The 17,626-nt window shown below is 36.4% G+C and overlaps 1 protein-coding gene and 1 long non-coding RNA gene across 3 annotated transcripts in view; one reads left to right on the top strand and one right to left on the bottom strand.

Moving 5' to 3' along the window:
* LOC136027164 (uncharacterized) overlaps positions 1-15,908 on the bottom strand; it is a 57,008-nt gene extending 41,100 nt beyond the window's left edge. Inside the window, exon 1 of one of the 2 annotated variants that reach the window (XR_010617510.1) lies at positions 15,705-15,908. This is a non-coding gene — a long non-coding RNA (uncharacterized LOC136027164). Of the gene's footprint in view, positions 1-4,102; positions 4,718-15,704 lie in introns of those variants that run through there. The other variant, XR_010617511.1, reaches the window with a different exon arrangement.
* Positions 8,860-17,626, top strand: part of LOC136027159 (E3 ubiquitin-protein ligase HECW1-like) — a 152,891-nt gene continuing 144,124 nt past the window's right edge. The window contains exons 1-2 of the mRNA XM_065704150.1: positions 8,860-9,034; positions 13,902-14,779. Coding sequence (XP_065560222.1) covers positions 8,982-9,034; positions 13,902-14,779 — 931 coding nt within the window. The 5' untranslated portion in view covers positions 8,860-8,981. The remainder of the gene's footprint in view (positions 9,035-13,901; positions 14,780-17,626) is intronic.

Raw genomic sequence — 17,626 nt, forward strand, 5'->3', positions numbered from 1 at the left:
GACATTAAAGCTTATCCCAAATAAAAGTTTTCCCGCATATGAAGGGGGCTACCTCCTCCGGAGCCCCTCGCTCTTTCCACGAAAGTTTGGCTTTTTTAAAAAATTCTTTAAAAAGGACTGATCAAACACAAGTGCCGTTGAATTAGAATAAGAAGTGTTTTAAAGCACAATAAGTCTTAAACGCGAACTTTAGCTTAAGCATCGGGGGATTAATGATGGTAACTCCTCCATTATACACAGAATAATTTATGTTAGTTCTGAGTTTTAATGTCGCCCTTTACTTTCAATTGAAAAGAACTTGTTTATTATGTAATAAAATAATGAAAATAATGGCCGTTTTATGCTTAGTCAATGTTTTGTAATGATAAATTTAAGCTTTCAGAGTTGGGCCTAACCGTAGTAAATCATAAAACCCAGACTAATAGCGGCCATAAAATCTGTTTCACAATTTTCCTTTCAATTAATCGAACTGGCAGAAAGTAAGTGCTTTGAATAGTTTGCCTTTACCTGACATCCTTGCTTTTTCCATGATATCTTTTTTGTTTGATTCCCGCCCCCCTGAGGGAGTCAGATAACCTACGTGGATGAAAGGGGAGTGACAGCTACCGGAAGGAAGTATATATTTCCGGATGCCAGCTGTGTTTCTAAATATTGAGAATTTGAGTTATCTTATTGCAAGTGCCAAGTTTCTTCTCATTTTGTGTATAGGCTATCATTGGCCAGGAGCGTCTCCAGAATGTTTGTCCAGGAGGAGGGGTATTTTTTTCAGGGAGGGCACAGAAAATCTTTAAAAAGTCGCATCGTAAATTAGTTTAAATGTATTTTGCTACTTTGTACGGGTTGGACGAAATTTCAAGGGGGGGGGGGGTTAAACCTGGTACCCGCAACCCTAGATATGGCCTTACCATTGGTAAATTTTTATTTTTTTTTTCCCTTTAATTCTTCTGTTTTAAGTTATGAATGAGTCCCTTATTTTATCTTTTTGGTGTATTAATTTTTATTTTGTAGGATTAGGTGCAATTTTTTTCGTTTTCTGCTTCTAACACCATGGTATAGCCAAGGCTGTACCCAGGGGGGTAGGGGATTTGAATCCTCCCCCTGGAAAGGTTTTCCTACTCGTAGAAACGTAACAAATGAATATAAACAAATTTTGATGCGTTTTCTAAAGTTTTTTTTTTTTTAACACCCCCGACAAAAAACTATGGATATGTTCTTTGTGTAGGCAGCAGCATTTTTGTTTTAGTCATTAAACAGCATTTGAAACACATGAATACTACCTTGGTTTGATTCAGTAAAACTTTATGAAAATTGCAGATAATGCAGCTATTTAGGCTCCTATGTCCTTTGTCATGTTTTCTTATTTATATCACATCCGAAACTGCTGACCGAAACCTATTTAGTGCGGAAAATGCGTTTTGATTTTGTACGACCAATAACATAGCTACTGGGAGGGAAGTATACTTCTGCCACGACACATTGTCTGTTGGGGTGCTATTGAGATACACTTCATGGAGGATTTCTTTGCCCCGTTAGAGGGTAGGTGTAAAAAAGCATCGCCCCATGGAGCTGAAAAAGTCTACCTATGCCTCTGTTTTGACCTCTGTGTCAATGTTTTTGCTGCTATTTTCTTATTCACTTTTGGAAAGATTTTTTCATCTTTTTTAACTTTGTCTAACTTTTCTAACATTGTCTGTTGGGGTGCTATTGAGATACACTTCATGGAGGATTTCTTTGCGCCGTTAGAGGGTAGGTGTAAAAAAGGCATCGCCCCAAGGAGTTGAAAAAGTCTATCTATACCTCTGTTTTGACCTCTGTGTCAATGTTTTCGCTGCTTTTTTCTTATTCACGTTTGGAAAGATTTTTTCATCTTTTCTAACTAAAATTGGAATATCCAATTTGAATCCTTATTTAGAAACTAATTTACTGCCCTTTCGTTACCACAAAGAAGCTTGAGCCTCCACTCAGTCTGGTAAGATTGTAATGATAGTTGCCACAAATATTTAATGAGGTTCAATCCAACAAATGAAGTTGGACATGCGGCAAAGCGCGGTGTTATGTAACAGTAGAATATGGATCGTGACAAGGAGATATGCACTGGAATGATTTGTCCATGCCAGAAGCTTGAAAATAGGTAGGAAGAGTCGGAGGCATGACGTAAAACTACGTGTCGGCTAAGACGCATAGGAAGCTGGATACAAGGTTCAGGAGATACAACTGTATGTAGAGTCGGTTCAGGAGGGGGAGCCCATGTAGATTTGTGAAGGATAGTGCATAATCCCTTAGTTTCCGATGGAAAATGTGCCTCAATCCTAAGAAAAGATCATTAATAAGTTGGTGACATTCCACAGGAAAGAAACGCGTGTCGAAACAAGAGTCACCGGAAGTAGTATTCCGGAAACAACATCAGCTGTGGATATGAACCAAGTTATCTGTCGGTTCATCATTGTCAAGCAACAGTTCTATTGTCTCAATATACTTCGAAATTTCATGGTTTATCAAAGGGTTAAGTTGGAGAAAGCGCGAAAGTAGTCAATCAATCAAGTCCATCGACAGAGATTAATTTCCGTTGGACCCAAGCTTTTGGTGGGATCAAACTCGGCAAAACCAGTGATATCTGTAAAACTTGTTTGAACAATTACCAAAGTATCGATACTGGGGAGGGGGCATTTCCTTTTGTGCGTGCCTGTACACAGTTAGCAGCCACTTAATCTAATTGTTAACTTCAAAACGGAAAATGATGAGAACGATTAGTCGAAACAATTTATTCAAACAGCATAAAGTCTTGTTTTATCTATGTAAACTGCAGCATGCGAAATAAGTATTAGCGTTTATTCGCTTTGAAACAAATAGGTTTTATTATAGGTCAAACTAATGATAAATTGTAGCATCAAATCATAGGCAACTATTCCTGCCAAAAATTCTCAAAGGTATTCATAATTTCGAATTTTAGTCAATTAAATTCAGTCATATTATTTCTTTAAATAGCTTTTATAAATTTTATGTATTTTAGTGTTTCATTGACAGCCATTACTCTGAGAACTTTAGGCTGCAATACAAGAAATAAACATAGACAATGCCGCTTCTGGACTACAATATTTTGTCTATAAGATATTAAGAAAATAAGTGGAACAAAAAAAAATACTACGAATTACTTATATTATTATAAAGCTATTTTTATTATTTAATCCTCACCCAATTTTTTTCTGAAATTTGAGCTGAAATTGACGAAATGCAGCAATTACTTTTTTTGTTTTCACTTCTAATCGTAAGAAATTCTGCTCACTTATGTAAAAGCTGGGATGCATGAACCTTCGCAACGAAAAAAAATGTTAAAATGTTTAAAATTCTCAAAAATTGTTTCTGTTTTTCTTATAAAAACAGAAAAGAATTTGAGGCGGGGGTTGAACCCTGATTCGCCCTTGCATTTGTCGTAATGTGATAAATCAGTGATTGTATTTTTTCTCTGCGGATCTGGCAATGGTTTTATCAAATCCTATTGAGTCTGCTCAAATCACTAATTTTGTCATTTCACTGTGACATAGGCCTTTATACCCTAATCGAGCTCATTATTATGCCTTTACATCCGTAATTCATGACAAGTTACCGTTGCATCTTGCATTTAAATCATTTTGCATTTTGATTGAAGCAAATAAGAAAAATTTACACCTCTAGATTGCAAAAAAATGTATTTGCTTTTCCTCCTCAAAATTTTCCTGAATTGACACGACTGGATATGTGTGTAATAGCAGTGTTCTGTAACAAATTCAATCAGATCCAAAAATAGTTAAAAAAAATGGTTACACTTTATTTAACATTCAATTCAATCTAAGTGGTTATTTTGCAAAAAGAAGAAAAAAATCGGCTAACTGTATATTCTGGGTAGCTGACAAATTTATGATTAGGATTACTTTTTATAAGACTAAACCCTCAACAGGAAGATTACGTCCAAAGAAAGTTAACGGTATCGTTCTTTCTTTGCCTATTAATTTTCGTGACCATTTCAATAAAAAAAAAGTTTGATTTAATGGAAGAAAATTTTAGCCTCATAGTTATTTTTTTCTCAGGTATGAGAGAAACGAAACTGTAAAACGTATAATCTTACCTTTGTCTATTTATGGTCTACCAGCGTTGCATAGTCGGGATTAGGCGAGCGAAAAATCCGGAACCGTGCTTGGATACCATGTCCGGTCGAAGAATATAACGTCCGGAAATTTTGGGGTGACTGGTTTCATTCTCATGATGAGAAGAGCCGTGACCAAGGCGAAAAAAAGAAGGTCGTTCTCAGTTGAAACCATTCAGCATCTACATTGTTCATAAATAATATTTTGCACTTGAAGAGACGTTTAAAAGTTACAGACCCAAAATAAATATGAAACAATTACGCCGAAAATAAATTGGACCTACAAACAAGTTTTAAACTGAATTTTGTAATTTGAACTTATCGCTCTGCAACTTAGCAGGAAAGATTTTCAGTAACACTCAATTGTTAGACCTAATTTTTCTAGTCTGACACAACGGTTTTTCCATTGCCTTTTTTTCAACTAAGCTTTCAGCGTCCATTCAATTTTTTTAAGGCAATGGGCCTTTGTCGCTTGGGGCTTGAGTAAATTTGATGATTCCACTCATAAGCCTTCAGTGACGCAGCTGGGTATTTTTATACCCATCCGTAGGGGAAAACTATAAACTTGTTCCCCAATTATATTGTTAAAGGGTGTGTTTATTTTCTTATTTAATTTCTGACCTTTTTCAAATCATGCCATGAAAATTTCCTTTCCCCTTCCCGCCCCTCGCGTGAAATTTTGCCTTGAAAATTGTCTCCAAAATCTTTCATCTCCATTGAAAATTCTCCGCGTGGAACCCCCCTCCCCCTCACAGAAAATTATCCCACCCCCCTAAAAATGTCTGAATATTTTCCAATGCAAATATTATATATGAACAACGGACAAATCGCGTAACTTACAGCCCATTCCACTGGGCCTATGGGGGATCATCTTATTCGCAAAGACATAGTTCTTGGAAATTTCAACTATGCTGATTCAAATGGTTATCTAATAATTTCTATCAGATGTCTTTGTAGAAAAGAAGGGCGTAGGAGGGGAGCTAATTGGCCTCCAATCTTCTTGGTCATCCAAGAAGAGCGCCAGAACTTTTTTTTGTTGTTCGGGCAAGCCTTTCTTTCATCTTCTAGGGCTATTGGTTCGATGTAATCGACTCCGGGGAACATAAAAACAAACAAATAAACATACATCCCTGATCTTTCTTTCAGCAAAAAATACGAAATTCCATATTTGTGTAGATAGGAGCTTGAAACTTCTACAGTAGGTTTCTGTGATATTCAGAATCTGATGCTGAGGTTTTCATTAAGATTCGTTAACTTTTGTGGGCCAATCCTCTTTTTCTTCAATTAGCCAAAGTTTCTCAGACTTGTGATTTTTGACAGGTAATATTGATCTTAATGAACTTTATATATTTGGAGTTTACATAAAAAATCAATTACTTTTATGCATCTATTGTTATCCAAATTCCTTTTTTAGAGTTTCGGTTACAATTGGGGCGAGTCACTCCTTACTTTACAGTTCGTTACCGAGAACTGCTTGATAACTTTTTTGTACCTAAGACTAAGATTTTGATGCTGCAAACAAATCAGCTCTCACTACTCTTGTCGTAAATCAATCTAGTCTCAATCCTGCTCGAGTCATTTTGAAGGATAAAGATGACAATTCTATTGTTTACTCTTCTGGGATTGGGACACCCTTTTTCATGGAATTTGAAACAACTGCTTTTGTTTAAATGCATTTACTTGAATTATTAAAACATGTTTATTAGCTCCTTCCATTGTAATGAAGGATGCATCATGTTTAATCTAGTGAGGCTGTTTCCGTAAAAGACGTCATCTTGATTTTACTGAGGGAGGGGCAAGAATTACACACTTTTCTTAGAATGCCAAAACCAAAGAAAATTCTCCTATTATTTGATTTTTTTTATGATTTCCAAGTCAAAGGGCAGCCACTTATCCCCAGATGACATTGTTGCTGCGAAAACTGTAGAAAGAACCTACTTAGGCTTCGATCTTGTTTTTATGAAATTTTTGCTTAACTTTGCCGCACTGAAGTAATTCGTACTTTGGCTAATTCTCTGCCGGTACTTGTGTATTATAGCGACCCCACTCAAGAAGTTTGACCCAATCTTTCTGCGTATATCCGGTTTATCTGTCTGTGTTCGGAGACAATTAGCTTTAGGAAAGTGAGATAAGCTGCTAAATATGTATATTTTAATTAAATTTTTGATATAGGCCATAGAGTTTGTATTTTGGTTAGGTTAGGCATTTAATATATCGTTTTCTGGGTGGCCTGCTTTCCATAATTCTTCGTTTTAGTTTCCATAATTTTTTTACTAAATTGTTATATTTTCATTTATTTTATGTAAATTTCAGTAGGATTAAACTAACTTCATTTCTTGAGTCGGTTCGCTATACACATAAGTATAGACACAAGTCTAACACATAAGTACCTTTCTGCCTTATGCATAAGATGAATCATTATGATTAACACAATACTCACTTAATTACCTTCTTTAACGGTAGAAATGTCCTTTATCCTCATGATTTCCTTACAAAAATATGCTCTAGTTTAGGCGTCATTGCTCTGTACTAAAAAACCGCGTCATTGAAAATACCACTTTTAGCGTAACCTCCAAGACTTGAAAAATTCCAAATGTGCTAATTACTCTTAATTAATGACATATATTTTGTCTATGCTATGGCTCTTCTTGCACGAAGCGTTGACTGCTAATTACGATCTCTGAGTATAGAAAAATAAGAATTATAGTTGGGTAAAGCCGGACATCCGGGAAGAAGAGGCAAAGCGAGGAAGTTATTCCCGACCTTTGTCTTCTACGATTACGACATCCCCAATTTTAATGAATTCTAAACCAGCACTTAAATAACTTGACATCAAATTTCCTCGATTTAAATGTTTGGAGACAAACAAATAATAAATAGTTCAATGACTTAAAAAAGCTTTTAGAGATGTTAAGTGCTATGAGTGTAGCGTTCACTTAGATATGAGAAGGATGAAGAGCACAGCAACAGAACAAATCAAATGGAACATGTAGAAAAATCATCCATGTTTCTGATGGGTTCTGGCACAAAGTCTCCCCATAGGAGTTTGAAATCTTGAATTTCAATTTGCGGATACATAAATATAACAATACATCTTGTATAAGCAGTTAGTGTGGAGCAACAGGATTTTCCTCTGGAGATGGAGTTTAGAGTCGTTTTGGAGTTTGAAATCTTGAATTTCAATTTTCGGGTATATAAATACAACTATGCACCCTGTATAAGTAGTTACTACAGCGCAGCACGACTCTCTTCTGAAGCTCGAACTGTTGTGCCGTAATGATAGTAAGTGAAGGCAATTGTGGAGATTCGCTGGCTGAAAGTTTACTTGAGGTGAAAATGAGCTGGTTTAAATAATAATGATAATGATAATAATAATGATGTCGCACATTTGAAAAGCTCTTTTTCAAAGTTTCACACTCAGTGAAGTACTTTTAAGAGGACTAAACCATAAAAAAGTGATTTATAGCTGAGCTGTTCAAGCCAGAAATCCGAAATTTTCTATAAATAATCCTGGAACCACAAAATACCAGTTAAGCTACTGGAATTCAAAAATACATTACCTTAAGCCGAAAATGTTATGCTACTGAAAAAGCACGTTGTTTAAATCTTTTCACACATTTAGGCTCTTTTTTTTCAAAAATGGCAATTGCATAACTATTTTCATTTTTTTATAAATAATTTCATTTTTTTAATAAGAGAATATAATAAAGACACAAAGCTTCTTCTCTGTCAATTCTTTAAATAGGAAGTTTAATAGACACAACTCTAGGCAGAAAACCTACTTAAAACGGTTGACAAGTGGTATATCAGCCCCTTAGTTTTTAGGAGCCTGGGCCTAGACCCATGAATGTTGTTATACAAATAACAACGTTTTGCGAGATCCAATGACCTATGCCCCAGCCCTCAGCAAGGACCAAAGTCCTGAGCGATTGGAGAAACACTAAGTTGATGTGGCAAAACTGGGCGTTTTGCAAATACAAATGTAAATTACTAGCAACAAAGTATTATTGTAAGCTAAGAAAGATACCCATTTCTAAGTTTTTTTTACCTGTCTTCACTTGCTAGAATCACAAGCTGGATTGGTTCAAGGGCACTATGAAGGCCCATGAAATTATAAACCTCCATTCCTTTCCCCTCAAAAGGGTATTGACCTTTGACTAACTTAAAGAAACTTTGTGAGTCTAATTTTCCGAAATAGATTTACAGTACAAATGAGGCCCAATGAAAGCTTTCTTGAGCCTCATGTCTTGGCTACAAGCTCATTTATAAGGTTATAAATAATTTTAAAAAATATTTCTTAAATTAATAAAAAAATCTACTGTGACTACGGCATAAAATTATATTTAAACCCTTAGAATTGGTTTCAAAGCTTTGAGCCAAAGAATAGTAGAAACGAACCAAAACTAGCGAAATATTTTTCCCAAAGTTAATCCAGGGAGGGAATGAACATAAAAGCTGGTAAATGTATTCCCAAGGCATAATTTAGGCCCTGGATCCATTACTGAGAATTTCACTCATCTAACTCAACTATTTCCTAATATAGCAGAAGATCACCATCTATTATCTAGTACCTTAATTTTACCCTCAGTACCTCACCTAATGACTTTTATTCTGATAGCACAGTCTAAAGAAGTATCGCAGTCGAAATTCGTTTTCAAAGTATCTAGCCCCTACATAAATACAAACGGGATATGACGTAGCGAAGTTTATCAGATGCTTGGTTTCTCTTTTCATTGCAATTCAGTTATAATTTAGTTCCCTCTTTGAAATTATTTACATCGACAAGAAAATTGTTTTTATTGTTGTTTTTCAGCTTTGGATGAGATGCATCATGTTTGTGTTGTTTTTTAGTTGTTGAATAATGATTGAAAGCATTAATGGAAATTTAGAACACAATAAACTTCCGCGTGAAAGGTTTGTTCAATTCATATTAGCCTAGCGGATAAATAGAAACAAAAATGGGGTAAAATTCTAGTTAATTGACTTGTTGTTATTTCAGAAAGGGTTAAGGTTAGGAAAATGAAACTTTCAGGGAGGAATCTAAAGGCTAAAGCATGTCCCGAGAAGGTATTTTGAAGCAACTACATCCACTCCTTCTCCCTCTAGAGGGCCCTGACCTTTAAAAATATGTGTGTTATAAGAATGAAACCTTGCAAAATAGATCTTCTGCTTGATTCAAGTACAACAAAATTCTCTTCAGCTTCATAACTTTGCTCAATTCCATTTTATAAGGTTTTAAAGATATGCAAATACATTTCCTAAATTTTGAAAAAAAAACAAACATTGATATGGCTCAGAATTCTACTCAAATAACAGGAATTGTATTTTCAGAACTACAGGCAGAGAATCAGCAACTAGTAGGAAATTAAGGTAAAATGTTGTTTTGTCACAATTTCAATAGACCTGTCATGTAGGCAAATTTCAGGGCCCTCTAAAGGGAGAAGGAGCGGAGGTGGATACTTAAAATTCATTCCCGGGACATACTTTAACCTGTAGACCCATCCCTGAAAGTTTCATTTTCCTAACCTAAACCCTTTCTGAGATAGCAAGAAGTCAATTAACTAGAATTTTACCCAAAATGGTATGAGTTTAGTGATTGAACCCTTCTAAAGAAAATGTGCTAATGAAATTAAAAGTAGAAGCCTACTAAGTTAAGCGCTGACTTTGCAGAATTGTAGTAGGCTAAATAGACTTTTCGCTATCTTGGAAAATATTCGAGTTAAGAAATAACACCCTGGAATTAATTCAGAGCCTAAATTAGGTCTAGGATAAAAAAAAGAAAAAAAAAAAAAAAAACAGTATCCAATTGAGCACAAAATTATGAAAAACTAAAGCCATCACACCTTGTTACCAAAGAGGAATTGAGAAAATTCGAGAGGAATTGTGGCATTGAGAAACTACCAAAGAAAAGTGGGGATACCATTAAATGGCTAATTGAAAATAGTACAGTTTATATAAAAAAAAACTTAGCCAATTCGCCCGCCAGTGACATACGCCTAGCAAGGAAAGGTATGAATTTAATCATCTTGGTTAGTCTTTTTATACAGGTCTAATTTGAAACAGCATACACAACTTAGATTTTTCCTATCTTTTTGGGGAAAGGGGGATGGGAACTAAATATAATTTTCAATGTCACTATTTTAAGTTTCTTTGGTAATATTCTACCAAATGGATTTTCGCTAGGCTATCTTGAAAAATATTCGACTTAAGGGAAATAACTTCTAGGAATTAATTCAGGGCCTGAATTAGGTCTAGTCTGTGCCCTTGGCAGGGAATTTCAAGCTGGTGACAGCTGCATTATCCTCCGATGGCTTAGTGCTGCAGTGAGTAGGTTTACGTTATTTGTTTTATGAAATTAATCGGTTTCCCGACTAAACCCCTTGTAGCATATAGGCCTAGGCTACAATGTTGAAATGACATGAATTTAAATCATTTTAGCAGGTGGGCTATGGCCCACTACTTAATGGCTTTTTATAGAAGGCAGTAATAAACCGCATGTTCTCGCTTAATTTTAAGGGATATGTGTATAAGCACGAACTCATGAAATGTGTTTTGGAATAACTAGTACTAGTCACAATTCACCGCAGCACCAAGCCGCCTGAGGCCAGTACAGCTACACACACTCCTCCTCCATCCCACTCAAATTCGAAAAAAGTGCCACAAATTCGAAAAAAAGTGAAATATAGGTGAATGAAACTGGTTAGTTAAAAAAAATATATGAACCATAAACTCAAAGACCCGCCCCCATTTACCTTTCGCGTAGGAACATTGAATGTAATCAAGCCCTCTGGTCCTATGGACTTGTAATCTCCTCTAGCCCTCTGGGCTGTCCTGCTCTCTAGCTGTATTGTGGATCATTATGTTTCTTGTTTGTCAATAACATGTATTTATCATCGCCAATAAATCAAATTGTCCTTTTGTATTTATTTGTCTATGGTTATACTAACCAGTATCCATGTCTCCCTTTTCGTTGCTGTACATAGCCAGGATTCCGATCCGGAATGATTACAACTCATTTATGTGACTGTACTATGAAACTATCCCTTATATCCATTAAAAGGTTGATTGTTTTTAACTTTTAAGGAATGGCTCATGCATGTATCCTGGACTTGGACTATGGACAGCTCTCCAAAATATTCTTGCTTTTCGTATAATGCTTTTTTTCGAACCCCCTCCTTTAAATATGGCCAGTCGCCATCGAGGCTTGCATGTACCTAAATGAGAATGTACATCTCAAACCCTACGCTTGACCGCCTCAAAGGTTTTTTCACCATATATTTTTTTGTATAAAGTGTTAATCATCTCTAAACCTCTACAGAGGCGCCATTTGGGCCAAATCTTGAGGTGGGCATGGGGCATTTGATGGAACTTGAGACTTTTATTATGAATCTAACCTACTTTCAAAGTTTACAATGATTAATAGCAAATAGCATAATTACCCCAAGGGTCATCAGGTAATTACGCTCTTTGGCTAATAGGCGTGCATCAGTTCAAATCATTTGAACAGAATGGATTATGTTGGACATAATGGATAATTATGGCCAGAAAAGGGCCCTTTGTGGTGGAAGCTTGGGCCCCCCTGGAAAATCTGGGATGGGCATTTGCCCACCCCTGACCCTCCCAAATGGCGCCTCTGAACCTCCAGTAAATTTTTACTCCATTGACGATGCTAGATTTAATTGCTTTCAAAAATAATTCTTGTCCCAGACCAGAGGTCCAAGATTTAATGCCAATACGTTTCTGATGATGCTAGAGACGACAAAACAAATCTGAATAGTGACCTCAATTGGAAAAAAGGGGTAAAGGGATGCAATTTGTCATTATGTGACGACTAATTTCCAACCCTAGCTATTAATCAGACCTATGTTACAAACATTTAGTATTCGGCCTCTCCGTAATTGAAGATGCATCATTTTTTGTTGTTGTTGAAGCACTGACACTGAAGATTGCCTAAGTAATATTTAGAAGTTTGACTTAAATGCACTTCAAAACAATCTAGGATAATTATTCAAGTCATTTGTCATTTTTAAAATTCGTATTAATTGCATTGCTCAAGAAGTATTTGCAAGAATCCAACAGCGTCTTGGTTAATTTTTACCATATTTCGTATTATGGTTGTAACGTCAGACGCAACCTAGTAAAGAACGAACTCTAGCCCATAGTAACCGAAAATATTAACCAGGTGAAAAACAAAAGTATTAACCAAGTTTTTAACCTGGCTAAACTGGTGAAAAAATATATGATCAGTTCTTGAAGTGCAATTTCTGATTTCTCGAGAACTATGAAGAAAATCAGATTAAATCTTTGGTTTTTGTCATGATTGGATGATAATTAACCCTGCCTTATTTTTAAGCGTTCATATTCACGGGATTCTTGTCTTAGAGAAATAAGTAGCATTGAAAACAATATTTGACAATGCTATTCCGAAAGATTACAATCTTTCAGGGGCCCCGAAAGGTGGGTTGGTCAAAAGATAGTGTTTCTGGCAGTAACTCAGTGATTCTTCGCCTCTAAAAGGCAGTGTTCCGCTCGTTGATGGTAGACTTGTGCATTTGTCTCCAAAGATTATTATTCAATATTGTGTAAAATTGCTGTTGGAGACCAATAACATTAATTTTTCAAAACCAGGAAAACCATTTGGGAGGAGCCTATAGGGGGGGGGGGAGGTAGTCTAAATTCTAAGATTTTAATAAAGTCTGCCCCAGATAGGTAAAACGTTTCCTGTAGTCTGGATTCTATTTAGTATACCCCCCCCCCTGAAAATTCAAATCTCTGTCTTTTTCTTATCTACCACCTTCTGATGAAAAATAAAAATAACTTGCTTCTTAAATCCAACTTTTTGATCTTTAATGAAATACAACATAATTGCCACTTTTCTTGAAAGAAGTTGAACTGAAATTTATCGTTCTTCCTTGTCAATGTGGAAGTCGCAATTTCAACTCTAAAAATTTTGGATCTTTTACCCAAAAAAAAACTTCAAAAATGCATCGAAAATTTGCTTATATGGATTTTTGATACGTTTTTATGATTCAAATTTTTTTTTACGTTTTTACGATTCGAGTAATTTTTTTGTGTCTGTGTATGTGTAGAGGTTCAAATCGTAACACCCCACCCCCGTGGATGTGGCCTTGGTCCCTTCTATACGAAGTGCCTGGAGAAAAGGGAACACGTAGAGGCCTCATCGTCCTTAGTAAGTGTGCCCATTACGGAATTTTTGATTATCCCCTTCCCATAAGTAATTCCCGCTAGGTGCCTGGGCTGAAAGGTTTGAAAAGCTTAATTTTTGTATTAAAACATGTAATGCTATGGAATAGAATAACTTAAAAAAAGATAGGTTTATTTTTCGTATCATTTGCACTACTCCTAGGATATCTACGTAATCCAATATAAACTAGCTGAACAAGCCTGATCGAAAATGTGTCCTTTAATTTAAGAATTAACGACGCTTCTTGACTACTAAGGTCCCTGCGTCGGCCCTGCGGTGCATTCCTGCAGCGTGATTCGATCTCTGGGTCCCGTATTACCAGCTAAGGTCAAATCCACTACGCCACCACAGGACTCGTGTCCTTTAATTCCCAATTGACTCTAGTTCAAGCGAAAATAACGGCAGCTCTGTCTACAGATTTTTGAAAAGTTTATACTAATCGTATTTCGAAATGGCTTTCAGACTGCCATACTTTTTTTTCTTTTTTTCTTGTTTATTCATCTGACAACTAGTTCTAAATATTTTGTAAAAAAGAAAAAATCCCCTTTAATTCTTTTTTGTTATTTTATTTTCCAGACACAAACCTTGGAGGAAGATTCCATTGTCAAGACAAAACTGCTTGCTTCCACCAGCATTTTATATAGAAGAACTTGAGCTGAAAAACCACATACCATTAAAAAGAGTCTGTGACATGGCATCATCTTCAAAGAATAGATTAGCGTTTGATAATCCTTGTTTTAAAATGGAACCAGTTGAGAGCCGTAATATACCTCAAAGTCAAGAAAATGACTATTCTCCAATTTGGCTAAAAACATCTGGGACAGTTTATCAGTATGAAGCTGAAGCGGCTACCGAAGTTGTCCCCCCTTTGCCACCTCGCCCAGTAAAGGCAAACCATAAGCCATTAGAGAGGGTAAATGCCTCCTCTCCTAGCCAAGACCAGTTGGAAAGAACCGTGACTCCTTCAGAAGAAATGCCTGGTTCAACTTCTGGATCCCTGAACAGTTTATTAGCCCCAGCATATACTGACAGGCTTACAACGTCATCTCCCAGCTCGTTGTCTGGCATGTCGAACCTTAGTGTTGAAAGCACCAATGTCGAACATGACTCAGTAAATTTAGAGCAAACTAATAACAGTCCAGCACCTACACCGCCACCCAAAGGATTAAAACCAGAGTTCTTTCCTCACAATATACCCTTGAAACCGAAGCCAAAACCCCCAAATATTCATGTGCTTGAACCCCTGAAAACTTTTGTGACCAAAGTATACCCTATAACTCCAAATTCACCTACTCCGTTCCAAGTGGCAACACATGTGTTTATCCATCCCCCGGAGTGCGAGTCTGAAAACGTTGAAGAGTTAAAAAATAGTGAAACCGTGTCTCGTGTGCCATCATTACCAGGAAATTATTTAAGGATAGAATTGCCACCGGACCAGGATCCCCTACCACCAAGTAGGTCTTTATTCATCTTACTTGTTTTTGAGCCTGTATTCTTTCTTTTTCTTTTGTGCTATTGATTTCTTTGAATAATCAGTTTTCTTGTTTACCTTTCTCACCTATTTTCTTTTAATTATTGCTTTTAACAGCTATATTTTAAGGCGCTACTTATTGATTAAAAGATACACACTCAAGAATTGTGCTTAAGTTAGATTAGATTTAAGTATAGGTTTAAGTATTAGGTTTGGTTAAGTTTAAATATAGCGGCTCTGCATGCAAAATCTGTTTGCTACAATTATTCTACATACATTATGGGATAAGAATTGTTTTCTAACTTCACGCTGTCCCAATACTTGAACACCCCTCCCCCCTAATGTGCAAACATATCGCCCAAATTTTGAGTCCAATGCATTCTATCACTTGTCACTTGCCTCTGTGGATATGAAACAGGATTTCTCAGATCTAATCTAAGTGTAATTCTTGAGTATGTTTCCTTTACTCAACAAGGACCTTTAAGGTCATTAGAAGCAGGTACCGTATTGCCACAAAGTGTGTTGGTCTCTTTTTCACACCAGGTCATCAAATACTTTACCATCAACTTGTCTGTTAGTGCATTAGGGTTATGAAACTCCGACTTGAAACTTGGACCGTTTCTGTAGGCGAGAACGATATGTTATAACAAGTTTTGTAAAGAAAAAATACAAGCTTCTAAACATATTGAATCGTAAAAGATACAAAAAAGGAGACATACCAGTCGATTGAACGTGCTGATCTCAGAGATGGGACTCAAATCTCAGATAGGCGAACATCACATAATGTCTTTGAAATCTAAAGTATTTTGCCCAGTGTTGTTTCGCGACCGATAATCATGGAAATGGGCTCTGAGCAGTTATCCTTAGATAAGATGGAGTTCTAAAGAATGAAAAAAAAAATTTCTGACCTTTAGTCTCTCCATTTTGCACATTTGTTCGCCTCAAAAATTTTCGGGGCATTCTTTGGAATGTACTAAAAAAAGAGCCTCTCTCCCTGTGTGTAGCCTAGAGGCTCTGAATGTTTTCTATATGACATAACACTGCTCCCGGCTCTAGATAAAATCCAATTAGAATTAATCCTGGTATCTAACTGAAGCCTTTACGATCAAGTGTATGCAATCGCATAACGCTAAGTACATTTCAAAACAGGGTAGGGCTTTTGACATAGTGATAAAAATTGGTAATCATTTGACCAGGGGCTTTATTACTCATTTTAAGACGTGCTATTTTTAACATCTTTTGTTAAACTTTTTACTATCGTGTCATTTCGAATAAAAAAGATTAAACACTCCCTTTGGTACTATTAAGTTTAATGGTAAAAATGAGTCAAGAGAAGTGACCTTGCTCGAATGTTCTGCTGCGCCTCACGATTTTGTGTTAGACCCCATTTTAAATCTTCATCTCTTGCCATTTCTCTTGAAATCTCCGAAGGTCCTAGATCCATATAAATTGCTTGGCTCCATTCAAACCGCAATCACATGTTTTTTCAAAAGAAGAAAATAAAAAAATTTAAAAGTATTAACGGGAATTTCTGCACTGTACCACTGGCTGTGCCTAAGATCATGGGTGATCAAGGCTCGAACGTCATTTACACTTCATTGAAAACAATTTGTATCTCGAGATGTGCATTTTTATTGTCCTAACATCAACAAAAGCGTATCAATTAGATAACATTAAAAGGCTAATCAAGGTTGGCTTGGCCCAATGTCAAGGACTCATGCCCTTAACCTAAATTTATTTGTGCATAAAGGTCCCCTATGCCTAGGAACTTGTGAGTGCAAGTCTCAGAAAAAAAGCTTGTTGATCCTTTTTTGGTGAGCTTTTCTTTGACTTTTTTCTTGCGGATTGTGATCCCCTTTATCCAAGCATTTGAGGGTACAAGTTTTGAGCCGATCAGAATTATTTTTGGCACCTTTTGAGCCCTGTTTTTTGGGGGACCATGCTCCCATACTCTTTCCTATTGGTCTATATATACTTATGGCTGTCAGTCTAACACTGATGAGAAACTACAAGTTTTTTTCCCGATTTCCAAACCCCCTAACACTATTCCCTAAAAAAAAAAAAATGCAGTAATCTTAGCGAATGCAACGATCCTTGAATGTAAGCCAGTCGCTACAATGGGTCTTTCGGAGCCATAGTTTCGAGGTGGCCCATACTCCCAAACAAGATTTTTTATTGTATATTAGGGTTTACTTGGCCAAATGACTTGCATTTTTAAGTTTCAAGCTGTTCAGAAAGAAAATAAGCTTATTCGCCCTTTTCTTCCCCTGTTAGGAGGTTCCTTTCACCAAAACTAAAATTCTTCTACATTAGGGTCTAAACTAGCCTACCCTGGGACTTAAATTTTTATTTTTAAGCTGTTGAGAAACTGGAGTTTTTGGCCCTTTTTCAAGCGCCAAACCAATTTTTTTTTTCATTGTGCATTAGGATCCCCTTACCCTAGGAACATGTGGGTGGAGTTTCAAGCCGTTTTGCGAAAATAATTTTGACCCTTGTTGACCCAGTTTTCGAAGAAATTGATTTTGTTTTTCTATTTTTCCTTCTGCATTGGGATCCCCTTAGCTAAAAGCTAAAGGATATAAGTTTCAAGCCAATGAGAGAAAAGGGTGCCGTAAAAAGGAGAGACTTTATTTGTGGTTGGCCGTTACCCCAAGTAATTTTTTGCACATTAGGTTCCTCTTGTCCCAGGCACTTTCGACTTTAAGTTTGAAACCGATTGGGAGCACACATTGTTGGCCCATTTTATGGGCCCCCTAATACCCCCCCCCCTTCCAAAAATGTTTAACATTCTTGACCCATGGAATGATCTCTGGAAGTTTTTAACCAATCG

The sequence above is a fragment of the Artemia franciscana genome, chromosome 5 (assembly GCF_032884065.1).
Source record: "Artemia franciscana chromosome 5, ASM3288406v1, whole genome shotgun sequence".
Classification (NCBI taxonomy): Eukaryota; Metazoa; Arthropoda; class Branchiopoda; order Anostraca; family Artemiidae; genus Artemia; species Artemia franciscana.